The 27,886-nt window shown below is 36.7% G+C and overlaps 2 protein-coding genes across 4 annotated transcripts; one reads left to right on the top strand and one right to left on the bottom strand.

The window, feature by feature from the left end:
* Nucleotides 1-680: 680 nt before the first annotated feature.
* ccsapb (centriole, cilia and spindle-associated protein b) lies at nucleotides 681-4,822 on the top strand. 2 transcript variants are annotated; one of them, XM_077237097.1, is made up of 4 exons: nucleotides 681-783; nucleotides 1,438-1,758; nucleotides 2,569-2,858; nucleotides 3,343-4,822. In XM_077237097.1, the coding sequence occupies exons 2-4, from the start codon at nucleotides 1,455-1,457 to the stop codon at nucleotides 3,517-3,519; spliced, it is 771 nt and encodes a 256-aa protein (XP_077093212.1). In that variant the 5' UTR covers nucleotides 681-783; nucleotides 1,438-1,454; the 3' UTR covers nucleotides 3,520-4,822. The 2 variants fall into 2 exon arrangements, with proteins under 2 accessions (XP_077093212.1, XP_077093213.1); XM_077237098.1 differs by lacking the exon at nucleotides 681-783 and having other exon boundaries at nucleotides 1,322-1,758.
* Nucleotides 4,310-13,564, bottom strand: rab4a (RAB4a, member RAS oncogene family). Of its 2 annotated transcripts, none has more exons than XM_077237099.1 (8): nucleotides 13,414-13,564; nucleotides 12,892-12,972; nucleotides 12,673-12,787; nucleotides 10,862-10,924; nucleotides 10,525-10,679; nucleotides 9,652-9,747; nucleotides 9,419-9,562; nucleotides 4,310-6,221 (listed from the first exon to the last, which is right to left on the bottom strand). In XM_077237099.1, exons 1-7 carry the CDS (start codon nucleotides 13,427-13,429, stop codon nucleotides 9,447-9,449), a joined length of 642 nt encoding a protein of 213 aa, XP_077093214.1. In that variant the 5' UTR covers nucleotides 13,430-13,564; the 3' UTR covers nucleotides 4,310-6,221; nucleotides 9,419-9,446. The 2 variants fall into 2 exon arrangements, with proteins under 2 accessions (XP_077093214.1, XP_077093215.1); XM_077237100.1 differs by having other exon boundaries at nucleotides 6,092-6,221; nucleotides 9,413-9,562; nucleotides 13,414-13,558.
* Nucleotides 13,565-27,886: the final 14,322 nt, after the last annotated feature.

Here is a 27,886-nt window from a genome sequence, read left to right as displayed (position 1 = left end):
GGTGACCCATGATCTAGAGTGTTGCTGAAAGGAAAAAAGTATGATCTAATTATTTTCAGGAAGCATAGCTGATAAAGTAAGATTCATAGTGCAGTTTACAAAAATCAAAAAGTCATCATATGGTCACACAAACGTTAATTTAACCCTTTCAATATCCCTGAAAATAGAGAAAGTTGACCTCCTTCTGACCTGAATGCAATGAGCTACATTTCCCTCCTGAAGAACCCGGGTGGGATCCTCACCAATTCCATTAAAGAGAATAAATAATTACATTAAAAAAATACAATTTCTTTAAAAGTATTAAACCTTTTTCAATCACAAGCACAGAATTTATTTTCAGATTTCAATTTGCCATGAATGAGTCACAAATTCTAAAACTAAAATGTGCATGATTCAAAATCCTTGATGTCAAAAGGAGATTTTTATAGGAGGTTTTTGTGGTCTGGTCTGGTATTTCCAGATAAGCACCATATCTTCCATATATCAATGTGTGAATAGAACACGCGATAAATAATAACAGTACTGCTACTTTCCGGCGCAGTATAACGTGTTTTGTGCTTATAAACAACAACACGTATATAAAAATCAATATTTTTAAGACCACAAACACCTCTGGGAGGTCAAGTTTTAACCGTAGAGAACAAAACCTGTTGGTTCCTTCGAGTGATTTCCAGCGCCTCCACCACAGGGCGGAGCTACAACCGTGTTTTACAAAGCAAGGTTGGCGTCTGCAGACTACAAGCGCCATCTGTTTACCTTCTCGGCCCTGCCTTAATCAAAACGGTAAGTAAATATATCAAAACGCGGCTCTTGTTACAGTTCACAGGTTTTTATGGCATTAATCTTCATTCAACTTGCTTCCGCTCATTGCGGTCACATGACACTCGCTTTAAACACTAGTCGACGTTCTAATGCAGCTTTAACCTCTATTTTAATTACTATACCGCACGTCGTTTGATTGCATTTAGATAGGCATTGTGCCAAACGCTGATATTTAACGTTGACTACTTACAGTATAAAGGAAAGCTTTCGTTTCTCTGTACAGTCGCACTGTCGATGGCAGCACATTATATATGCTACGTTTAAAATGTACTAATGTCTTCCCTTTATTCGTGTGTTTTAGGTTAGTGAACTGTATTACTGAAGTCAGCATTCATGTTTATCGTCACCTTATGAACCCTAATATGCAAATGTGTTAAAAGGTTCAGAGAGCTCCGAGATGACGCCATAGTTTAAGTAGGTGTGTACACGAAGGGGGCGTGTCAAAGAGAGAAACTCAGCGATTGGCTTTCGCTTGCGTATTAGAATTCTGTTGCCATAGTAATTTGGTTTAAAAGTCTGGCGCGAGAAGAGGGCTGATTCGGAATAGAATTGCATAATTCCTCTTCAATTGACTGTTACTTCGCTATTATGTAACCTTTATATGTTTCTCTCTAGTCGAACGATAGTGAAATATGGTGACGAAGAGAATTAGGTCTGAATACATGAAGAAATTTAAAGATCCTAGATGGGATACCTACGCGAAATGTTATGAGGATTTGCTGAACTACAGACTGTCAAGGCGGCTGTTGGAGCAAGCGCACAACCCTTGGTTTTGGGGAGAATGGGGAAGCGAGACAGGCTCCAGTGGCAAATCTACTCCTGTAAGTCGGAATAAAGTCGAACCTCTGAGGATCCATGATGAGAAACAGGAACGATCTGCATGTGTGACACCAGAACCAGCAACTGAACCAGAAGTTCAGGACACTGCAGACACCAGTAAGTCCTCCTGATCGAGATACCGTTGCAGGTTGTCATCTTATGTTGTTTTTCTTTTATAGTATTTACTAAACTAGTTTGTCTGTTCGAGTGTTGTTGTTGTCTTGGTTAATTAAAACAAAATCGAAATATTAGATTAAAACTTAAACTTGAATGAAAATCGCCTATAAAATAAATAGAAATATTAAAACCAAAAACAAATAAAAATGACTAAAGCAAAATTACTCAAATGTAATCAAATATAAAAATAAAAGCTCATTTGAAATATTAATAAATACTATAATAGTGTATACATAATACTAGAATAACTAGTTCATAAGTTATCAATGTTCATAAGTCTCACATTCTGGAGTATGCAACTCATTAAGGATTTTTCCCAAATATTTCTATTCACTGTCTGTTGTAAAAAGCAACAAAAAAAATGTGTCAGAAAAATAGGTTTCTATTTTTCGTTTAACATCCATATTTATAGTAGTAATAAATTATATCATTATATTATCAATGTTTTTATTGATTTACACTACAGCTATAATACAGCTTCATGTGTTATAAATTATTTGTAAATTATGACATACAGAGATAAACTTTACTGATTTGTTTATCATTTTAATACATTCTAAAGATGCTGATGCTAAAACCTTATTTAAAGTAAATAACTTTACCGTAGTGAAATATTTACATAAGCACAATTTAGCATAATTTTCAAAGCCAAGTAATAAAGACACACTAATCTGTGATACTTGATTAAAATGACTCCAAACACTTTTTCAAATGCAAAATCCCATGCAGATCTCTGTGTTTTCTCATCAGAGCTAGTTTCCATAGTTGCTGACCAGCGTCATCAAGAAAGGGAGGAAGAGAATGCCAGAGAACGTGTTCCTGCCCTCAACCCAGAAACTGACACGAATATCCTAAATACACCAAAGAGCAAACGTCGCTCTTCACACAAGCATACAAGATCAAAGGTCAAGCCTCATGTCACCAAAGACCCTGACAAAGAGAACCGTCACCCTTTTGCCCTGTATGGCTCAGGAGAGAGGCGGACAGATATGGCTTCTAAGAAAACCCATAATGTTGGACCTGCAACATCAACTGCAGAGGTGAGTATCCTTTCAGGAAGCATATCATATCATAAGAGGCTCTTGACCAGTATGCAAACTTGTTGGAAAAAAAAGAATACTAGAATAAAACAAATATTACTTATAAATTGAAATGAACAATTACTCTCTTTCTCTCTTGGATTGTTGCAACTTTAAGATCACCATCAATCAATTTCACGATGGACAAAATCAAAATACTTTTTTTCTAGTTTGAGAAGCAGTTTTACTCAGATATACGTCACAATAGAGTAGAAAAGACTCAACTTCCATTTCATGCCAACTTTAAAGGGATGAAAATTCTGTCATTATATTACTACTAGTTTTCAAATGGCATTTGTAATTTTGTAAAATGGCATTTGTTTGTCTAATGTTGTTTTGTGAATAAATGATGATAGAATGTTAATTTGTGGGCAAACTAACCTTGAAGTACTCATCTGTTTATCGTTTTTTCATGCCTACTTCATGCAGCCTTTCTTCTGTCTAGATCCATGAGTCAGCTTTGCGAGCAAAAACCAGACGGGAGGTGGAAAAACAGATGAAGAGATCTGACAAACAAAGAGCCAGATCTGCTGACTTAGAAAAGAACGGAAATAAGATTGTCCCTGATTTCAACCCCTGGATCACAGAGTACATGCGCTGCTTTTCTGCTCGTTCTCGGTAGTATTGCTTTCAGAAATCCTTTAAAAATGTCTGTGACTGTATAAACCTCTCAGGCTAAACAACCCGAAACACTCCACGTAATGACTGGAGCATCTGTCCAGTTCACTTGCCTTCTTCCAGATGGGTCACAATGAAATAAACTCAAGGTTTTTTAGGGGTTTATTTACACCATGGATATGTTGCATTTACTGGTACATACGTATCAAACATGAAAACACAATCTATTGATGCTGCAGGGCAAACTGTCAAACAATCACATGCCTTGTTGATTTTGTAGGTTGCGTAGATTTACAGGCCATGAGATTTACCAGTGTCTCTTTACACTCTCAGCCAAACAATTACTTGAAAGTGTTCAGTAATTGTCAGACAATTGGAGACATATAATGTGATGTGTTGTAATGTTCAGTATTTTCTCCATTATTTATATTGATTAACAATTAGGGTTAATGTAAAGAAATCTGTTTTGTATTTTACAGAAATCAGTTGCACCAACACTTACTTATAGTTGTTCTATTATATTAATATCTGTTTTCTTTGATATGAGCCAAATTAGATTTTACTTGTACGTTCACTCTAATGATGCGGTCCATGTGTATTATGTTGTAAATAAAGTGTAAAAAGTCACTGGTATCTAAAGCATGAAATAGACAGCACAATGACAAATCATTTTTGAATGAGATCATACACATCAAAGCCATTCCAGCTGTTCTTCATCAAGAATAACTTTCATTCAGTGGGATGTTATTTGGTTTTCAGTAGCACTCAGGTATTTCGTGTTGTATTTTATGTAATTTATTTTTTGAGGAATAATGAGATTGAGATATTTGTACACTATTTATATAAGGATAATTGAACTGATTCTAAATTTAGTAGTTAATATATTTAGTTCATCATCTTTAATGGAAGAATGTATGTGTTGTATGAACAAATGTAAAGGTATCCCCACCCCCCCAATCACATTTTATAGTCAGTTCTAGCATGTATTACGTGAATAGTGTTGTTTTAGTGTAAAAGTATTGAAGCCATAATGTTAATGAGGTACATTAAGATGATGAATATGCATTCCACTGTCTGATTCAAAAGCAAGTTTGAAGGGTATTAAGGTTTATGTGTTTAGATTTCAGCTTGTAAAACTGACATGTGTTTAAATGTGTGACATTTACAGTGCTATTTCACCACACGAATAGGTCACTAATAATAATGGGACATTTTGTTTTGTTTTCAGTCTTCACATTTTTAACAGGTTGCTGTTTAGTTATTGGTATGTAAAAGTAAAAAATAAAGTATAAAACTTTACAAAAGCATATAATGGATGTGAAAGTATTTATGTTTGTAGTTAAGGATACTTTGTACACAGGCCCGCCATTAATATACGAAACTGTTCTCACTACTATGCACAAAGCAAATTTATTATATCACCAACTCATTAGAGCATGCTGTTCCTGGACATCGGGATTCTGCAAGCTTGCCAAGACCTTATCCATGTGTCAGAGCCAAGGAGCAATTACAATGTCTGGCATTATCTTCCTTATTCACTTTAATTAAACTCAATGATTTATTTTTTAAAGAAATCTTGGCTGTCCAGCAAAATAGGATTGGAAGTTTTACACAAACTACATTGATTTTACAAACACTGATTTTACATTCAGCAGCTAAATTGTACTTTTCATATGGTGACTTTTGAATCACATCTTAATTCCTTAGATCAGTACTACAGAATTACCTGCCATGTCTGAGTTTCATGTAAAGTGAAGAAGCAGCATTAATGAAAAAACCAGGAACTACCATTCAATGCATTGATAAACATGACTATTGGCAATCTGCCTCCTTTTAACAAATTGCTATTTTTAAAAACATAAAATGATTGATATAAAGACTCCACAATGATTTAGCATTCATTTTAGATGCAAGCTCATTTAAGATGTGTCCATTTAAAATGTATCGAAGAACATGGAAAAAGTAGATTTAGGAAGAAAAATAATAAAAAAAGAAATTCTCCAAAATAGGAAAAAATAATCACTTTAAATACATCAGTATCATTTCAACAAACACCTAAAAATGGGAATGCAGCACAGAAATGCTTTATAAATATAGAGCATGTAACACTGATATTAAAGCTGTCCATACTGACAATATATTACAGTGTGATATGAAGGCAAGTGGGCGCTGACTGACATTTTGACTGTAAATTACAATACAAGAACAAAAACTTATTGACAAATGTCAAAAACAATAATGAAAAAAAATTAAGCTAATTAAAAGCGAGATAATGCACATTGTTGATAATAATTACTGGTGTGTGCCATAGAGCAGTGATGCAGCTATATATATATATATATGCTGTATATAGTCATTTATGAATATGTAATAGTACTGCAACCGTGAAACATGCTCCACAGTGATAATATAAACTCTTCTCTACACAACATCTACATATGGAAAAGGAGAAGACGGGGCTCAGTGCAGTATTCTCAGGGGCAAGAGCCAGATCTTTTAACTACCCCCAGGGTTTGGGGTACCACAGATGTCTTTGCCTGGGCCCGAGGGGGACAGTAAACATTTTCCGGATCCTTCTGGAGTTTAAGGGGGTCCTCGGCATGTCAGAATAGAAGTAAAAGTAAGGTGAGGGAAACAATCGCTCCACCACAATGAGCCGTACATCACACGCCCCGACTAATGTCGTCCTCCTCGTGTTCACACAACCTTGGCCAAAGGACACAGAAAAAGTGCAGGAAATCATATATATGGTCTTTTCAGACTGCTTTCTTCATGTCTACAAATCAGCCTTGATCTTCTTCAGACACCTTGAATCTCTATTTCTGGCTCGCATTCCAAATAAGGCACATCGGGGAACCTCGGAAAGCGCTTGAGAGGGCCGTGTATCTGGAGTTAAATATATCCATTCCCCTGACACTGTTTCTTGTTGAGCATTTGACTGATAAGAGGGAGACTTGTCTGTACTTAAGAGGCGGTGGAAGAAGGTAAAACATTTGACCGTGTTTGTGTGTGGGTGCTGGCACTGAGGCATTATCACTCGTACGCAAGGCATGCAGAAGCAAACTAGAGTGTCATTTGGTTGGTGTCACTGACAAAAATAGCACCTCCTCTTGAAGAGAGCTCCTCCTGCTAGAGCATGCCAAATACAGTAGAGATGCTGAGGGGTGGCTATCAACATCCTTTTACAGGCAACGGGGTTATGACCGCTTTGACTAAAGCTAAAATTGTGTGTCAAGAAGTATGCTGGCATCACTTTAAAATACAGTTCAGTTTATTAGTATTGGTTCACGCATTAGGAATCATAGAGTTAATAAAAATCATTTAGGTTAATGTTAATGTTAATTTATAAATATATTATTTTTTCATTGGTGTAATTGTTTGTTTATAATACATTAATGTTGCTTTATACAAACTGAAGCATAAAAACTAAATTAATATACACTATGTTAAAATGTTTAGGGTTGGTACGTTTTTTTTTTTTTTTTTTTTTTAAAGAAGCCTTTTTTAAAGCTTATGGTCACCAGGACTACATTTATTTGATCAAAAATACAGTAAAAACATTAACATATATTTTCAATTTAAATAATGTTTCAGAATTTAGTGCCACATGATCCTCCAGAAATCATTCCAATATGCTAATTTGCTGCTCAAGAAATATTTCTAATTATTATCTGTGTTGAAAACAGTTTTTGAATGAACTTTTGAATGGTAGTTTATGTAGAAATTAATATTATTCAAGATTAATAAATGCTGTAAAAGTATTGGTCATTGTAAGTTCATGTTAGCATTTACTAATGTTAACATACAGAACCTTACTGTAAAGCATTACCAGGATTTTATACCATAAAAAGGAAAACCGACAACACCCTTTTCAGGTGAAAAGGGTAATGAGAAAATCTAAACACTAGCAGTGAACAAAAACAGATGAAAAATAATTATCCTAATGGAGATATTAGGTCTCATTAAAGAAACACAACCAGTAAAAGTATTTGTGTAAATTAATTTGTGTAATGTCAAATTCAATTCAATGCAACAATTTACACAAAAATGTTCTGTTTGTATTTTCAGACTTATTGTTTTTATTCTTTATTTTATCTTAGTTTCTTACATGGTTAACACTAAATTCCCAACTAAATTGTTTAAAATATGATTCAGTTATTGAATAAAGTTCAGGATAAATTAGCTCAAGGACACTGAACAGAAAAAGAACCGTTAGCAGACTGAGCAAGAGACTTAAATCTAATATGCTGGAGGAATGATGTTGTGAGCACAGTGAACAACTGTATCTGATTAAATCTGAATGCAGCGCAGCTATTTTTAGTGGATGATGCCATTATGAATGGTACGGGGGCCAGTAAAGAGGAAGAACAAGAGACCAAGATTATGATATAGCAACATGAAGAACATAAGTAATAATAAGTATTAGGGGTGTGCGATATTGACAAAAAATGATATCCGAGTAAAATTTTTCCTGGGATTATATCGATAGCGATAATTAGACGATATTTAGCTTAGTGTGTTTTTTGTGTTGGTACGTTGTCAGCTTTAGGACTGCCATGGACAGCTGACTCCTAAAGTGTTTGATATTCCTCATATTCTGTGTGGTGGTCCGTTCGCAGCAGTGACAGAAATTATCTTTTATTTTTTAATGGATTTCTACCTTTTATGGGCATTTTTACCATCATAAAGGCATTAGTTTTAACCTATTTAAATGTACGCATCATCCTTTGTCAAATGATTACATTTAATCAATAAATTCAATTAGAATTATGAGACACAATGGGGCTGGTACCAATCAGATGAAATCAGTATCAACAAAATTGATCTTTGCAATGCAGAGGAAACACAGAAGCTGCATCTGAAGTGGCATTAAAGGGAAAGTTCATCCAGGCAAGATTCTGAAGTGTGCATACGATGGACACTTTATTATCCCATGAGGCCATGGGAGAGAATTTGTGAATGGCAGTGAAGCGACGCAACTGACGCTGGTAGGTCACATGATAAGGACGAATGCATCCGGATTACATTCATACTACACACATTCATACTATATAGAACGTACTTTTTTAGCGGTCATGAAGTGATGACTTATTCAAATAAGTACCTACTCAAGAGAGTGTGCGATTTTGGACGCAGCCATTGAGTTTCAACTGATTCATTTAAACGGCTAATTTATTCAGGAACGAAGCAAGTCCTAATGAGTGAGTCATTGAATAATTCATTCAAACGATTTGTTCATTCAGTGACAAAACAACGCTGTGTGCTGCTAAACAGTCCAGTGTCTTTGTTTGGAAATATTTTCATCGGCGAAAGAGCAAAACAAGCCAATACAGTGTATAAAATGCAAGTCACTTAATATTAACTTGTTTATTAAACTGTTGTATAAAATCATTATCACATTTGTAATCATGCTGATATTTGGAGAATAAAAACACTCTTCATGTGATATTGATTAACTATATTATACGATATAAATATAAAAGACAGATTAAAAAGACAAGAGGTATTACATATATAATACAGAGGAATTTTGCCTCCTTACCTTGAATATTGGGGGCATTCTAAATGCATTTTAATAGACTAAATCACGCAATTATATTGTGGACTCTAAATGCACAAACGCATTACTCTAACTCTCTAGACTACATCACGTAGTGTATGCGTGCCCTCTCTATGTGTGTTTTTGTAAAGTGAGGGACATACTCGATAATGTCAGATCACACATCATTAAAACAAAAATCACAATATTATCGTAGACGATATATATCACACCCCTAATAAGTATTGCACATGAAAATGCTAAGGAACTGCTGAAACCCCTCAGGACAGAGCTTGGACAACCTTCTAATATTAAAACCTCAGATGTGAAAAAGCAGAGAGAAGTCAAGCCTCTGGACCTTCACCTGGTTGGTCAGTTGTCTGGGAACTGTGTTAACAGCCACACTCCTGCACGCTCTCTGCCTGAGCCCGTCTGGGAGAACGCAGCTGCCGCAACGCTGCATCTCCGTACTGAATTCCTGAACCCATCCGCTCCGGGTCCAGCTCTCCTACACAAACAAATGACAAGCACAGCAGCTTCATTCAAATGTCTTTATATGCTTATAAGTAAGAGCACAAGGCACTGGTCTTTTTGTACCTGACTCTATTTTGTTAAGGATTTTCCGAGCACACTGGACAAAAGCTTCCTCCACATTCTCCCCTGTAAGTGCACTGGTCTCCAAAAACATGAGCTCTGAAAGTAAACATAAAAAATGACATCTGTTTTGTTTTTTTAAAATAATTTTCAGAAATTAATGCATTCTCAAAAAGACTTGAATATTGTGATTATTTTGACATGTTTATTATGTGTTTATTTTTATTTAATAAACTGTTTATTTAGTATTATTTATATGCTATAATAGTATTTAATAATATTTTGAATTTGCTTGAATTTTTATATTTTCAGTTTTCATTAAGATTTGGTCATTCTGGTATGTGCTTTTGCCATTTTTATTAGTTTTTTTTTTTTAATTTAAATATTTCTATTTAGCTCTAATTTATAAGTATTGCAGTTTTATCTTCTAGTAATTCTACTTTAACATTTTATTTCAGTTAGTTGCCAAAGCAACATTTCCAAATTTAGTTTGGTTTTGAAGTTTTTAATCTAATATTGATTTTTTTTCCCCAGCTATATTTCAGTTAACCCAAACCATTTTTAATCATTTTAGTTAACAATAACAACACAGATCTATAAACACTACACAATGGCAATGCACCAATAGCCAATCACGGTTTACTCACTGAATAGTCCATAGCCCCTTTCACACAGAGATTCCGGAAAATACACGGATAAAGTGACCCGGGATTTGATCTCATGTGATCTCAATGCAGCCAGTTGTGAGTCTACACGTTCACTAGTGGGCTCATGTTTGTTACTAATTCTATCCTATAGTGACCTCTATTGGCAGAGTCACAATATGCAAGCAGAACAATAGTAACCAGCAGGTATCTGCTAGTCTGACATACACACCATTCTCTTGAGCGAAACGCGAGGCCTCCAGGAAGGTGACTTCACGGTCAGCATCCAGATCCTTCTTATTTCCACACAGTATAATCACTATGTTCTGGCTGGCCAACATCCGGGCATCTGTCAGCCAGTTAGTCAGAGCATTGTATGTTTCTCGACTAACATCCAGAGACAGAAAGTGTGAGAAATCAATACACTTAAGGATCTATAAATACATATCATAGTCTAGCTCTAGGCAAACATCCAGAAATATATGAATCTCTGAGAAAATAGAGCCACACACACACACACACACACATAATATTATGCAGAGGAACTGGATATACAAGTGTGAATTTACCTAGTGATATCATACACAAGAAGAGCCCCTGCTGCCCCTCTGTAGTAGCTGCGTGTTACAGACCTGAGGAGAACAAACATTTGTACAAATAAACCTCTGTAATGTCTACAAGAGATATTGGAATAACAGCTGGTTAAATCTAGTGGTAAACCGATATATCAATCAACCAATTAAATGGCTGATATTTGGTCATTTTAGAGCTACCCTGCATTGGCAATTAGTCAACAGAAAATGGACAAAAAAAATATTTTATTCAGCAAAGATGCATTAAATTGATCAAAAGTGACAGTAAAGATATTTACTTTGTTTCAAAATATTTCTATTTCAAATAAATGCTGTTATTTGGAATTTTATATTCTTCATAGAATCTTGAAAAAAAATAAACATCTCAGTTTCCATGAAAATTAAGCAAAAAACTGTTTTCAACATTCTTAATAAGAAATATTTCTTGAGCAGCAAATCAGCATATTAGAATGATTTCTGAAGGATCACGTGACACTGAAGACTGGAGTAATGATGCTGAAAATTCAGCTTTGCTATCACAGGAATAAATTACATTTTAAAATATATTCAAAGAGAAAACAGTAATTTTTAATTGCAATGAAATTACACAATATTACTGTTTTATTGTGTTTTTGATCAAATAAATGCAGCGTTGGTGAACGTAAGAGACTTTATAATATTATTGATATTTGAAATATTATTATTATTGATATAAATACTATTAAAATAATTACTTGCTTAAAGGCTGAAATGTCATTCCCAAACACATTTAACTTAAAACAGAATAATCAAAGAATTGTATTTATTTATTTATTTTCTAGAATTGATTGGATTGTGAACCGTGGGCATGAACACAAAGACAAATGCAAGACATTGACGTTCTAAATGACGTAACTGACATTAAATAGTACTCTGGATTGTATAATGGTTATTATATTAGCAATCATCCACCCTGCTCTCAGTCTAGATAACGTCACTGGGCACTGAAGAATCAATATTAACTTACCACTAGTCAAATCAAATGTAAAACTCATGGCTCCTTCAACATCTGTTCAACCAATAGCATATTAGCATATATGGGCTTGAAATCCAGAAATGAACATGTAGGGCAACTTTTTACTGCACACAACAGGCTAGCCTACATATATTTGACCAACAAATCAAAGGGCTCTTTAATGTAAAATAAAATGAGCTGCAGTTTGAATGAGCTCAATGCTGTTTGAGGAAGAGACAAATTGCATAATGTTTTGCTTCAAGATATCTTGTGATTTTTTTAAATTATGTAACTGATGAAAAATAAATCTGAAATAAAATATAAATATTAGATGAGAAACTAAATTTAGAAATAATGTATTGGAAACTAAACGCAACACTAAAACTGAAATAAAAATATATGATAAAAAAAACAAAAGCCAATTAAAAATACAATAACACCTGTTGCCCTGTGCAACATAAGACATGACACATTACTAAAGAATATATATATATATTATAAATAATTATAAACAATTTATAAATAATAAATAATTTGTGTGACAGAATATTTTCATTCTAAATGTATTTTGGCTCTAGGAAGAAGCTGCTGGCTAAAGTTCAGTGCAATTGAAGCATTATGTTGACAGAGCAGACAAATTAATCTGTGTGAGGTACTATAAACTACATGCAATCTGGAGTTCAATCACTCCCTCACGAAATGCTGCAACATCTGACTGGCTGAGAACAAATCTAGACATTTTCATCATGAGTCATATCTCACGGTGTACACAACAAACAGCCAAGAAGGAAACAGTTTTAGAAAAATAACACACCTGAAACGTTCCTGTCCTGCTGTATCCCAGATCTGGAGCTTGACAAACTTATTGACCACACTGATTATCTTTGAGCCAAATTCAACCCCAATAGTATGATTCGAGTCATCTTTGACTAGAGGAATAGGGGAAAGACATTAGCAACATAACATTGATGGGTGCAACATTTCATGTTTTCTTTTTTAATATTTATTGGTAAGATAACAGAAAACTGCATACATCTTTTTTCTATAAACTGATGAAGCAGACAGGATTTTCCAGTTCCTGCATTTCCTATCACAAGAAACTTAAACAGAAAATCTAGAGGGGAGGAAAACAAAAACAAAGAATTTGTTTTGTTTAAAAAAAAATGCGTATAAATTGTACATAATATAAATAGCATAGTATAGGACTGTATGTTACTAAATCATAACATTAACCAGACTATACAGGCTATCAATACTCATAATCTAACACAGAGACTAAAGAGGTTATCATAACATTCAAGTTATATCTAAAACGATAACGTAATATAGTAATTATTGCTGTCAGTAACTTTTTAATTGACGCATCAAAAATAAAACACTTATGATTAGCGACGAGAGATGAAACATATGGCAGACAGAAAGCTGCTGCCTAGCTGGCACTAAACACAGCTTGTAAGCAAATACTGTGATGAATGAGCTCGGGACACCTGCTAAAAATCATGCTATGCTGTCGATAACAAGTTTGACAAGAGAAAAGGAAAATTAGTCACCCTACCGTATGTCTCTGACATGACTGGCGCTGTGTTTTTAGCCTTTTAATACTGCGTTTTTTCTCTTTCACGTCAATCAACAAGGCTAACAAATAAAGGGAAATCCCTTACAGGGTATCGAGCATCCTTGTCGGAAGTTTGTGCAGCAACTACTTCCTGTTGAGATTTTCAAAATAAAAGTCACTAAGATGAGTGACACAAAATGCATGACAAGAATCAATCAGAATCAAGCATTTAACTGCCCGTAGTATTTATTAGTATTGAATGTAAATATAAATATCAAAGAAGTATTTTGTGCATTTTTTAAAAACTCTTTTATATACATCTTGAACGTAGATCTTGCTGACTGAAAAAGGTGTTTTCAAGTAACCACTTGGGGGCGGTAGTTAGTTAGTTGTCTGTCTGAGTTGTATCATGATTATTTGTACCAGATTTTACAGGGCTGATCTTTTTGTACCTTTCACTAGTCAACTAATAGATTATATTTTGTTTTTATATCCACATTTTATATTTGTGAGTATATGCAACCCTTACATTAACCCCAGAATTCCATTAAGCTCAACACAGACTACACAGGATTGATCAGAAAAATTGCAGGGTGAGTCAAAACTTTCTAAATTAAATCAAGATTCAGTACTTGAAAGGATAACATGGATGGCAACAGTTATTTATGACTAATGCAAATTGCCAGCTATAAATTGTAGGCCACGTCATTCAGTAATGACTGATGGATGTTATTACACACAAACTTAATGTGGAGCATATGAAACAAAGGATTGGCCTATTACTTAAATTAGCTGTTTCATCTTTCTGTGGTGGTATAATTAGTCCCTTCTTTTCTTTAATTTATAAATTAGTCCATTTGAAATAAACAGGCAAAAAGGTCAAAGAGTTCTTTTTGGAAAGCCAACAGTCAATGTCATCGTCATCAAGGCATTCCAGCTGAGACACTTGAAGCTCTTCTAGAAAATCTAAAATCATGTCAACACCCAAAAACTAAGCTGCTTACAGAATAAGCACCATATATCTTCTCCAGATGGCTGTGCATTGGTCCTGTGTTTATTGCATAATGCCTCAGGATTGTATAGGCTGCATATTTTTGTTCTGTTCACATGTCCTGTTTGTTTTAGATCTTTCCTGGCTCTCTCTCTTATGTCAAAGATACATGACTAAACAATGGGATCTGAGCTTTAAGGGCTAGGCTTATGTCCACATAGAAATAAATCCAGTCAGTCAACATGCTTTTATGTATACAGTTACCCAGAGGTGCACAGTAACAAAGTACATTTACTTGAGTACTGTACTTAAGTACACTTTTTGAGTAGGCTATCTGTACTTTACTTGAGTATTATTTTTTCTGAAAAAGTTTTACATTAAATAAAGACAAGACAAATATCGTACTTTTTACTCCATTATTTCTGTCAAGGTCCTTGAGTAGAAATTAGTAATGTCAGTCAGGGGATGATTTTGGTTGCAGGAGTTGCATTTGGAAATGAAAGTCGAGTTGACGTCAGAACCCGACATTAGATTTACGTCAACATCCAACGCCGGACAGACGTTGGATTTTGGTTGGAAATGAAAGTCGGGTTGACGTCAGAACCCAACTTATGTTGGTTTCTGACGTCAACCAGATTTTCATTTTCAACCACAATACAACGTCTGTCCAATGTTGGAGATTAACGTCAATCTGACATTGGATTCTGACATCAACATGATTTTCATTTTCAACGTTGGGTTTATTCTTCTTGAATGCAAATTTTCTCATTGTTTTTGAGCACACTAGCTTATAACCTAGATAACAGTAGGCTAAGGCTAACATAATCATTCTAAAAGCTATAAAAATTTTAAATACTTTAAATAGGGCACTACTTGAGGGAACAGCCATTTGGGTGTCCGAAACCATTGTAGATGTTACTGAGTGCACTTATTCTATCTCACATTCAATCCCACTACTGGAACTGTGTTCTAGAAAAAAAATTGATATTGATATAAGGGTGATTTCGGATCAGATTAACGTGAATATTATTACGAGTCTTCTCGACTAGATGTCTTTCCTTTTTCTTTTTCTTTTTCTTTTTTTTACATTGTAGGATGTTACATCAGGGTCCCATGTCAGGAATAGACTTTTGTCCTCTGTAGTGGATATTATATTTTAGTGAATTTCTCTGACACCATAGGCTATATGTCACAGTCTAAGTTTTAGTTTTAGTCTGGATGTCCTAAAGCACATTCAGGGCTTTTCAGAGATACTAAATGTTTGGAGGTTTCACCATGACAACAACTTCACCTTGGTCTTTAAAATGACTTACATTAATTTAGTGATCAATTTAGCGCTTGTAATTATCATTTAAATCAGACTAATTTTCAAATTGTTTGTCATAAATAAACATCTCAGGAAAATCTTATGGGGTTTCTAATCAGACTGTGACTCTCTGTTACAAAATAGGGCATTGATTTCAATCCAACCATCTCCATTGACTTCAGTGGTGGACAGTAACGAAGTAAATGTAATTCGTTACTGTAAGTAGCTTTTTTGCGTATTCGTACTTTACTAAAGTATTTAAATTTGGGGAGACTTTTACTTTAACTCCACTACATTTCAAAGTCAAATATCTTACTTTTTACTCTACTACATTTTCAAAATCAGTCGTTCCTTTTTATTTATGAGTGGTTAAAAACGTAACTGGTCAAACGAGCCACCAATCACAGTACAGCGCGCAGGCTTTGTTTTGTACTTGAATTGGCGCTTTCTGCTAAGTGCGAACCAGAGCCGTTATAATGAGAGTTGCGAACATAACGTACGGTAGACGGTTGCGACACAGTAGCTGTGTCTGAAACTTCTCACTCGTTCACTCATTCACTAATCCCTATATAGTATATGACATTTGAGTGCAAATAGTGCCGTACATCTGCAAGGAGTGAACAAAATGAAGTGAGTGAATTCGGACGCTGACGTTTACACCGCGTCGGAGAGCTGGAACTGTCGAAGAAAATGCTTAGTCACCATAAACTGTAAAAAAAAAAAATAGTTCGTCACACGTAAGTTACTCCTTTTATCTTACGTTACATACTTTATAAAACAATATTAACAACAATAACAACCATAGTGATCTCGCTGCCGGGCGATCACGGGATTCGTAGCTCTCATAGTTCCAAACAAATCGCGTTGCCAATGATTTTAAGCGGGGCAGAGAGCAGCACGTAGCCTATTTGGTGTACATATATATATATATATATATATATATATATATATATATATATATATATATATATATATATATATATATATATATATATATGGCGTTATGCAGGTTTATGTGAACGTATCTAACTTTAGGATGTTAATAATTATGACCATAGACGCTCGAGAAAAATATATACAGTAAATACTGTAAATGTAGTATACCTTATGGGAACAGTCCCCTTCCCTCCAAAATTAAACACACAATAGATGTATTCAATTCAAATATATAGGCCTATATATATATATATATAGGCCTATATATTTGAATTGAATACATCTATTGTGTATATATTAAGGGGGCGTGCACCTGAGACCCGCAGTGACAGCTGCTGTCAAACTAGCTAAAATGGAGTGATGCAAGTAGCTTTGCGCAACATTTGAAGTCGAGAACTTTTCTCCCCCACCTTCACCTGAAGTGGAGGAGGTTGAATTGTCTGTGGACACCAGCTCAAACTGCGGTCTTGACTCCGGCATCAAGATCGGCATCCGATTATTCTTATATTCAGTCATTTTGAGGTATTTTTTTCCAGGATTATTATTTACTATTACGTTCAATATATTTTGCTGCTATGTGAAAAAAATAATCAGCAAATCGCGCCGGCGCGTTTGTCGACACCAAAAGATTTACTTTAGCCTAATAAGAAGGAACATAAATTGTGATTAAAAATATATGCTCACTCACATCATGACGCCGCTGCGGTGGTGGAGTTCATGCAGGTATGAAGAGCAGCGTTTGGCAGCGCGAGCTGTGTGGAGAAGCCCATTTCCACCTCCATTGCGTTGGAGAAGCAATCCCACGTAAAATGCAGGTTGCACACTGGAGCGATAGGCGAGATTAACTACCTAGGCTACACAAAATAATCTAAATAACTATATAAATGCTATGCTAACTAGATGCTAATATATACAGTATCTATCCTGATCGTTTTCAATACTTGTAATTCCAACTCCTGTCTCACTACAGTAGTTTTGACGGAACCAGATGGGTTTATACCAGGGCCTGCCAAGGGCGTGGTGAGCTCGCACCAAGGGCGTGACCGAGTGACGTCAGAGAGTATTCTACGTCAGAGAGTACCCCTACTGCAGTAGCTTTCCGTTTAACCTGAAGAGGGCAGCACTCAGACGTTTTTACACCATATATTTGAAAATTAAAACACTTTATACCCAAATGTCAAAAAATTTACTCGAATCAATGAACAGCATTTATGAAGCTCCATTCTTACAGATAATTAACTAAAAAAAGTTGTTTTAGTGTTTAGTTACCGTTTAAAAGATATAACATCATACAATGTTTACTTTAAGCCTAAAGAAAAAAAGTAATGTTTTTTTATTTAACAAACATATTTTTGTATTAAAAGAGACTATTACTTTGATAACTTAACAACACTGAAGAAACATATTGTAAGCATATTCATTTAAAACAAATAAAACTCCCTCTGACGGTGCTGACTTTAGAACTGACTGTGGTGACACTGATCTGACGGTGGTGACAGTGGCCTCATTATAACATATAATTCTAAAATGTATTCCACTCAAGTCAATGGCTTCTTGCTTAACATAACTTCCTAAAATACATAAACTCAAAGTTGAGTGTAATGACTATGAAATTGGGGGGAATTACATTGAATGTTAGATTTAGTTAAATGTTATCATGCCATTTTCATTTGGCTTTAGTCATTGGAGATGCATAGCCTACAAGGGATATTGTATACTATGTGCTATGTAGGTAGGTAGTAGGTGCACTATGTGCATCCCAAATGACGTAAGCCAAATAAACATGTCTTAATAGTGAATTGAGAGAGAGAGGTAAGGCACACCTCCTCCCCTAGGGTCGGACGATAGGCCGATGGTATAGTTCATCAATGCAGTAAGGTCCAGTCTAATTATTTAGAATCATTTAATTATTTACGATTGGCCGAGAGACGTCCTATGACGCACTTTGAGTGAGGATATCCATGCACATCCTCACTCGACCATAGAATCTTCACTGCTAACAGCTGATAATCTCTCCACCTTTCTTTTCAAACTGCGCAATACGAACATTCCAAGTTCAAAGACAATGAAGTTGCGGAGCAACCAAGCTGGTTGTTTGGAACTAATTTTTAGAGCAGACGAAAATCTAAATGAATGTTATAAAACACAATTTAATAACTTTAAACGTGTTCAGATGCAAGTGGAACTGCTGTATAAAAGCAATATAGCGCTCGTATTCATGAAGATGTTCATGGATATCCTTATGGATATTGATTAATAGTAGCATGCAGTGTAGGTCTGTATGGAAGAAATATAGGGGGAATTGCATAAATAAAAATATAAAAGAGTTTAATGACACATTACAGGTCGTATTGGTATTTATTGTGATCAACAATTATATTCTAGCCTTCGTTGAGGACCATTTGGAGGTTTTTGTCACCACCGTCCGACAGAAAACTTGACGGTGGTGACGTCTGACGGTGGTGATCTTGTTTCCCCTCTGTTGCTAGCAACTTCAGACCACTTCTTAAAAAGTGTACATTTATGTCATAATCTAATCTAATATTTTTATACAAAAGATACGGTGTTGACATGTTATAGTTGTGACAGTAGCAGTGTCCAAAAATATGAACAAGTTTTAGAGAAAATAGAAAACTTATGAGAGCTTGAGGATCTTGAAGCATGCAGTAGAGCTGAAGGTTTGAAAATGGGGTCCTCAGGAGTGTAGTTGACCTTGTAGTTGCCTGATTTGATTGCTTTTTATAAATATCTGACGGTGGTGACTAATATGTGTGACACATTTTGAGCAACCACGAAATAATAGTAAATATTGTTCAAAACTCACTGTTTGTAGTTTTTAATACACATTACAATGTACTCTTTCATGTGGTAAAGATATTATTCAATTCAAATATTACTTTTTGTTTTTTTAATCAAGATGAAAGGATTATCTCCTATCCAAGGACAACTGATTTTGTAGGCAATCGGGCAGCATATAATCATTAAATTAATACAAAATAAAAATAAACATTTAAAAGAACCTTAAATATGTGCAAAGGCCCTCCTGAATGATTCTTTTTATTCATGAAAATGTTATTAATTTCCAACAGAATTAGCACTTTTCTTAGTGGGACATGTTTTTTTGCCAAAGTTTCAAGAATCAGTGTAATGTCATTTTGTTAATAGATTGCTGTGCCAAGAGTGACATTAGTCTTCATGTAGACTGAGTTAAGCAAGAGTCTTGTGACAAATTATAATAGGACATTATAGCCATAAAAAAATCATAGTACTTGGATACTTAAGTACATTTGAAGGCAACTACTTTTGTACTTTTACTCAAGTGAATGTTTAAAGGCAGCACTTCTACTTTTACTTGAGTAATATTTTACCTTGAGTATCTGTACTTTAACTCAAGTACATGGTATGTGTACTTCGTCCACCACTGATTGACTTTGCATTGTGAGCTCTGCCTCCTTGTCATTTCTGACTTATAACAAAAAACAAAACAAAATCCGAGCTGCTATGTGACAAGGTGTACAGCAAACAAGCTAAGAAACCCATAAATACGTTTTTGCAATCTGTTGACCCCAAAACACAAGCGTTTTAAGGACACAAAAGTGAAGCGATGGTTTCGTGTAAGAAAATAACTAGCTTCCGGCAGATGGCCGTACGCAACAATTCACGGCGAAAGAGTAACCCTTGAACTTGCCGCACAATGTAATGACAAACGCGGTTGACCAGCCCTGTTTGTTTGAACCACGAGAGGTGTCAAAGCTTACACTACTTATACATCCTACGACCTACGTCATACATTGTCAAGTGTAGGCCTACTCTTTTGGCGTAAGTCGACTTACATACTGCCGTCTGCCGGAACCTAGTTATTTTAGTCGATAAAGTTTTAAATATGAATATTTTTCTTACACGAACGCAACACTTTGCTTCAGAAGGCCTTTATTAACCCCCGGAGACGCATGGAGCGCTTTAATCATGGATGGATGCGCTTTGATGGACTTCCAAAGACATATATGCAGCATAAACACCTATGATGGCTTCAGGGTGAATAAATCATGGCTAATTTTCATTTTTAGGTGAACTATCCCTTTAAGAGGCATTATCAAGAAATCCCATCAGAGATTGTATTTTTTAAGATAGCTGAAAAAGTTTGGAGTATCTAAAGTGTTAAAGACATAGCTATATATATATATATATATATGTGTGTGTGTGTGTGTGTGTTACAAATGCATTTAAACAAAAGATTAAAAGATGCACAATTGTTTGATGGATTTTTTTTAAATGTTAGTGTGCTTAATACAGCAATACTTAGTACGACAGGGTCCCGTAATCTTTGTGTCTTGCATGTAAAAGTTCTTCCTAAGCCAGTGTGAGTTTGTGGTATAGAAAAGGGGGGGTTGCATTCATCCCCGAGGAGCTCTGCTATCACAAGAGCACAATGGAAACCAGGAAGAAGGGAAGTTAACTGTCCTTGGAATCTAAAATTGTCATCACACTGTCTGCACCAGGATGTTATTTTGAAATGTGGGAGGTTTTTTCAGTTCAAACCAATGATTAGAAAGGCTTGCATCTGTGCCAGGTTAAACCTCAGGGCAGAGAATGTGCGATAGCACAAAGACAGTATCACAACTGCTGTCACGTCAGGACTTGAAATGCTATTGTTAAGTTTGTTTTGCCCAATTTTCTATCGGAATGTTTAAATGGAGGAGTGCTGACACATTTCAATAAAGGAATGAAAAAATAAGTAGTAAATGTGCATGCAATTATTTCCTTGCAGGTGTTGAAGAGTTTCTATGCTATGTAGATGCAGCATATATTCAATAGATGTTGTGGTACTTCATGCTGCAGTACATTGAGGGTTTTCAATTGCTTTACAGGTTGTTGGAATATGAGCCATTATATATGGAATCAGTTCGTTCATTATGACACTAATAGCATAAACAGCACAGACACAACTAAGTTCCTGATTTTTTTTTCCCTGTGCCTTGCAGAACAACATATGGCTTGTTAGGTTAAGGTGACTGGGAAGGCACACCAGAGAGTCATGCATTGAGTTAACACCGAGGGTTTTGACTAGGTGTCTTCATCTAGAGATCAGTGCGTCAGTGTTTCTGTCTTTCAAATGCAGCTTGCTGTTAAGCGGCTTTTTATCCTGTAGCACAGTATCCTCTATACAGACAAATGCTAAAGATTTAACTCTGGGACCAAGTAAAGTAGCACACTCTAAATTACAACCACTGAATACTGCCGTTGTATTGCGTCCATAAAAAGGGGAAAGCTGCTCAGAGACTTGACAGATTAATGTGGTGAAAAAGAAGAAAAGCTTCGCTAGACACTAAGTTTATGAGCCCTGTGTTGAATATGTAGGCCGAAGTTGTTAGGCTTTTTTCTTTGCGAGTTTGGGTAGTAGTGTTTCATTTTTGTGAATGATTTGTTGTTTTGAACAAATCATTTAGGTGAACTAATCATTCTCGTTCACTCGGTTCCACAAACTGATTCATTTTTTTTGTTGTTCACTGAAGTAAAAGCTTCTACAGAAAGCGATCACTCCTCATTTACTTTAATCTGTATACAGTGAATGACACATACATATTGCACTACTTTCACAGCTTCTACCTTTAGAAGTGCGTGACTTTTCCGACTATAGCACGAGCAAATAGCATTTGAGTCCGTGCTGTAAAGGAGCATTTCATTGGTTGGACCTGATGAATATATACACGCCATTCATTGAATGATTCTTTAACAGACTGAACAAACAATGTTTTGACGAATTGCGGGGATTATTCAATGACTCACCTATAACAAAGAATTCACCTATCGCCAACTACAAGTTCAGCATACATTATGAGAGAGAAGTCGGTTGTTTTACTGGCAGACAAACTTATGATATTTTGCTAATGTATATATATACAGTATATACACTCACCTAAAGGATTATTAGGAACACCATACTAATACTGTGTTTGACCCCCTTTCGCCTTCAGAACTGCCTTAATTCTACGTGGCATTGATTCAACAAGGTGCTGAAAGCATTCTTTAGAAATGTTGGCCCATATTGATAGGATAGCATCTTGCAGTTGATGGAGATTTGTGGGATGCACATCCAGGGTACGAAGCTCCAGTTCCACCACATCCCAAAGATGCTCTATTGGGTTGAGATCTGGTGACTGTGGGGGCCATTTTAGTACAGTGAACTCATTGTCATGTTCAAGAAACCAATTTGAAATGATTCGAGCTTTGTGACATGGTGCATTATCCTGCTGGAAGTATCCATCAGAGGATGGGTACATGGTGGCCATAAAGGGATGGACATGGTCAGAAACAATGCTCAGGTAGGCCGTGGCATTTAAATGATAATAATAATAATAGTAATAAATTTTATTTGTAAAAGCACTTTACATTTTAAGAAAAAACCTCAAAGTGCTACAGGTCTGATTCTAAGAACAATATCTAGACATTGTTAAAATCCATAAGATCTGCTAAAAAGTAATGTCTTTAGTCCCTTTTTAAAAGTCTTGGTGGTCTGTGGTGACCTCAGATGGTCCGGGAGGGCATTCCAAATCCGGGGAGCGGCAGAGCAAAAAGCACGATCGCCCATTGTGCAGAGTTTAGTTTTTGGTATTAAAAGGCGGTTTGAGTTTTGTGATCGGAGGGATCGTGCTGTAGAAACAGGGGTAAGTAGTTCTTTCAGGTAGGGGGGTGCGTTTCCATAGATGCATTGGTGAGTGAGAAGTGAAACCTTATATTCGATCCTAGCAGACACGGGAAGCCAGTGAAGTGTGTGGAGGATGGGAGTGATGTGTTCATACTTTCGCACTCTCATCAGGATCCTAGCAGCGCTGTTCTGGACGTACTGCAGCTTTTGCAGACTCTTGTTGGGGATCCCAATGAGAAGAGCGTTACAGTAATCCAGTCTAGAGGAGACGAAGGCGTGGACCAGTTTCTCAGCATCGGCTAAGGTAAGCGTAGAACGGAGTTTTGCGATGATTCTGAGATGATGAAAGGAGATCTTACAGAGATTTTTGATATGGACTTCAAAGGTGAGTTGTGGATCAAATCTCACACCGAGATTGGTAACTGTTGTGGAAAGGGGGATGTCTTGGCCAGAGATAGTTATACCGGAAAGTGAGGATGACTGAATTTGGTGCGAGGTGCCAATGAGAATTGCTTCAGTTTTGGAACTGTTTAGTTGGAGAAAATTCTGTTTCATCCACACCTTTATCTCCTCGAGACAGGCAGTGAGTGTTGGAGACGGAGATGATGTTTGTGGTGCTGCAGTTGGTTGTGGATCAGATTTCATGTACAGTTGTGTGTCGTCAGCGTAGCAGTGAAAAGACACTCCATGGCGGCTGATGACATGTCCGAGTGGCAGGATGTAAATGATAAAGAGAATGGGGCCAAGAACCGACCCCTGAGGTACTCCGCAGGTAACTGTGTGTTCCCGGGACCTTGATTTTCCAAGCGAAATGTACTCTTTTCTGTCCGTCAGATATGAATTGAACCAGTCCAGGGCAATTTCAGTAAGTCCAGTGGTTTGATGCAGCCGGTCGAGTAGAATGCCATGGTCCACAGTGTCGAAAGCAGAGGACAGGTCGAGCAGTATGAGAAGGGAAGGTGAGCCAGCATCAGCTGCCATTCGTAGGTCATTTGTGACTCTGACGAGCGCTGTTCCTGTGCTATGAGCTGTGCGGAAACCAGATTGGAACTTTTCGAATAGGTGGTTGTTTTTGAGGTGGTCCTGGAGATGAGTGGCAACAACTTTTTCCAAGACTTTTGAGATGAACGGAAGATTTGAAATTGGCCTATAGTTTGATAATATATCAGGAGCAAGAGTGAGTTTTTTCAGAAGAGGTCTGATTATGGCGGTTTTAAGAGCAGATGGAACAATGCCGGACAGGATAGACTTAGAATAACGGAGTTTGCTTTGACAAGAGCAGTAGGAAAAGGGTCCAGGGCACAGGTGGTGGCTCTCATCCTTTTGATGATCATCTCTACCTCCTTATTCGAGATTTCTGGAAAGCATTTCAGGGGCTGGGCGATTGCAAGCTGAGAGTGTACAGATGGGGCAGATTGGATTGAGGATCCATGAATGGAAGAGCGGATTGAATCTATTTTAGTTTTGAAAAAGTCCAGTAAGTTATTGCAGTGTTCTTCTGTGTTTTCCGTGAATGAGTGGGTCTGTGGTTTTAGAAGATGATTAATGGTGGAGAACAGCTGCTTTGAGTTTCCGGGACTGTTTTTGATGATATTAGAGTAGAATGATGACCGTGCCTTTATTTGCGACTTAGAGTATTTATTTTGGTGTTTCCGAAAAGCTTGTTGGTGGACAGTGAGACCAGTGGCTTTATATCTCCGCTCAATGGCCCGCCCTGATGCTTTCATTTTCCGTAGCTCACTGGTGTACCAGGGGGCTGTTCGGGAGAAGCTCACTGTTCTAGTTTTTACTGGTGCGTGGATATCTAGGAGGCTCTTGAGGGTGTTGTTGTAGTAGTCCACAGGGTCCATGACTGGTGAGCAGTTAACAGAAAGAAGATGTTGAAGGTCGGATGCCAATGAATCTGAGTTGATGTTTTTTAGATTTCTAAAACAGATTTGGCGCTTAGGCTTGATGAGGGCGGACGGTGAAGACATCGTCATAGAAATGACCTTGTGGTCAGAGATGCCCAGATCATAAACCCGGAGATGATGGCCCGGAAATGATGCCCAATTGGCACTAAGGGGCCTAAAAGTGTGCCAAGAAAACATCCCGCACACCATTACACAAGCACCACCACCAGCCTGCACAGTGGTAACAAGGCATGATGGATCCATGTTCTCATTCTGTTTACACCAAATTCTGACTCTTCCATCTGAATGTCTCAACAGAAATCGAGACTCATCAGACCAGTCAACATTTTTCCAGTCTTCAACTGTCCAATTTTGGTGAGCTCTTGCAAATGGTAGCCTCTTTTTCCTATTTGTAGTGGAGATGAGTGGTACCCAGTGGGGTCTTCTGCTGTTTTAGCCCATCCGCCTCAAGGTTGTGCATGTTGTGGCTTCACAAATGCTTTGCTGCATACCTCGGTTGTAACGAGTGGTTATTTCAGTCAAAGTTGCTATTCTATCAGCTTGAATCAGTCGGCCCATTCTCCTCTGACCTCTAGCATCAACAAGGCATTTTCGCCCACTGGACTGCCGCATACTGGATGTTTTTTCCATTTCACACCATTCTTTGTAAACCCTAGAAATGGTTGTGCGTGAAAATCCCAGTAACTGAGCAGATTGTGAAATACTCAGACCGGCCCATCTGGCACCAACAACCATGCCACGCTCAAAATTGCTTAAATCACCTTTCTTTCCCATTCTGACATTCAGTTTGGAGTTCAGGAGATTGTCTTGACCAGGACCACACCCCTAAATGGATTGAAGCAACTGCCATGTGATTGATTGATTGATTAGATAATTGCATTAATGAGAAATTGAACAGGTGTTCCTAATAATCCTTAGCCTAAATCTGATAGCATAAAACTGAAAACTGAAAAAAAGTTTCAAAGAGGTAGGCAGTTAACCGAATGTTTGGGCCTCAGAAGTCAGATAAAGACGTATAACTCATTGAAAGACTGCCTGGGTGACAATACTTGCCATCCAGGTCTGAAAACCTTGACTGGCCTGCATTTAAAAGTGTTTTGTGGCCAGCTCTCTATTGTCAGCATCTAGCAGCCAAACTCACTTAATAATCTGATGTAATATGTATGAGGGAACTTGGTCATTGGACATTCATCCTAAAGGTCACAGCTGAGCTCAGCTGAAAATTAGTTGATGTTAGCTACTATCTCAGTTATCTCCATAATAACACTAGACACACTTGTTTCTGCAATCAAACTGCAATATTTTAGCTGAAAAAATTTCTCCCTTCCTTTTTTAAAAGGCTTTTATTGAAAGCACTCTTTCATGCAGCCCTGCCTCCAGACCACTTCATGGTACAAAGAGTTCAACATTGTTCCCAGCACATCACTATTGGAGACAGGCAGCCTGGGAGGCAGTGGACAGACGGACAAGAAAGAGAGAGAGAAGGAGAGGGGCTGAAAAGAGAGGGATGGAGGAGGCGGGACTTGGCCTTGTTTTGATCACACTCCAGCGTTTATTAACCTGGCACAAAGCTGGGATCACTTGGCATGTCTGTCTTGGGTCACTGTGATTCTGTGATCGCTGCACTGCTTCATCACTGAGCAGAACAGGTTAAACATTCACCTTGCACACAGGGCACATCAGTTCTTTATGATGTAACTTCAAGGGTTAGTTCTCCCAAAAATGAAACAAGTGTCATCAATTACTGACCCTCATGTCCATAAGACTTTCGTTTATCTTCGAAACACAAATGAAGATATTTAAAATGAAATCTGAGAGATGTATGTCCCTTTTTTGTCACTTCAAAAAATCCATAATGAGATCTTAAAACGAATGAATCAACAGTTTAGTCTAAATTTTCTTAAGAGACTGGATTGCTTTATAAGATGAACAGACCAAATCACCACAAATCAACAAGAGTAGGATACGACTGAAATGGTTAATGAATAAATTAAATGAGCAAATTTGTGACATCAACTCTTTGAACTGTTGCTGATAAAGCAAAAGGTGGACATAACAAATACTAAGAAATGTTTAAAATATATAAATGTTTTAACTCCAATTACAACGCAGATAATAGGCCTATAATTTGTTGTGATCAAACTAGAAATCAAGTTAAAAAAATGTAAACAAAATTTTCACTAGTGGTCTCAGACTCAGAACAACTTTATCATCTTTATCTCTCATTCTCACAATATTTGCACCACACAGCCTTTGAACCAGACTGGTAAATGTTTGATGGTCTAGGGATGGTCAGCACCAAGGACACCATGATAGATGGACTTGATCCATGACAACATACTTGAGTTGAATGCGTGTCTCTCTAGGAAAGTGGTTGTATTGACCAGGCCTTGAATTGAATACTAATGGAGATAACCCAGCTGTCATGATGCAGATGCACTAGTCAATTGTGTCACTGCATGACCATTTCGAGTCTCCATGGGGACGGAGATTCTGTCAGAAGGGTTCATGTGCACTCAAAAACACAGAGGCTATAATAGGACCATCTCTCTCAAGGTACCAGGATATGAAGGCATAAATACACACCAAAATGAATGAAGGCAGATAAATTCCAGGAGCACGCAATAGACTAACTGTTTCTTCCCCTAACAATTTAGCCCAGCTGTTGTATCTATTACAGC

This window comes from Siphateles boraxobius, unplaced genomic scaffold (genome assembly GCF_051911475.1).
Source record: "Siphateles boraxobius isolate OS27281-9 unplaced genomic scaffold, OSU_SipBor_1 20, whole genome shotgun sequence".
Taxonomy (NCBI): Eukaryota; Metazoa; Chordata; class Actinopteri; order Cypriniformes; family Leuciscidae; genus Siphateles; species Siphateles boraxobius.
Note: the sequence above shows the minus strand (reverse complement) of the source record. Positions and strands in the feature narration are given on the sequence as shown.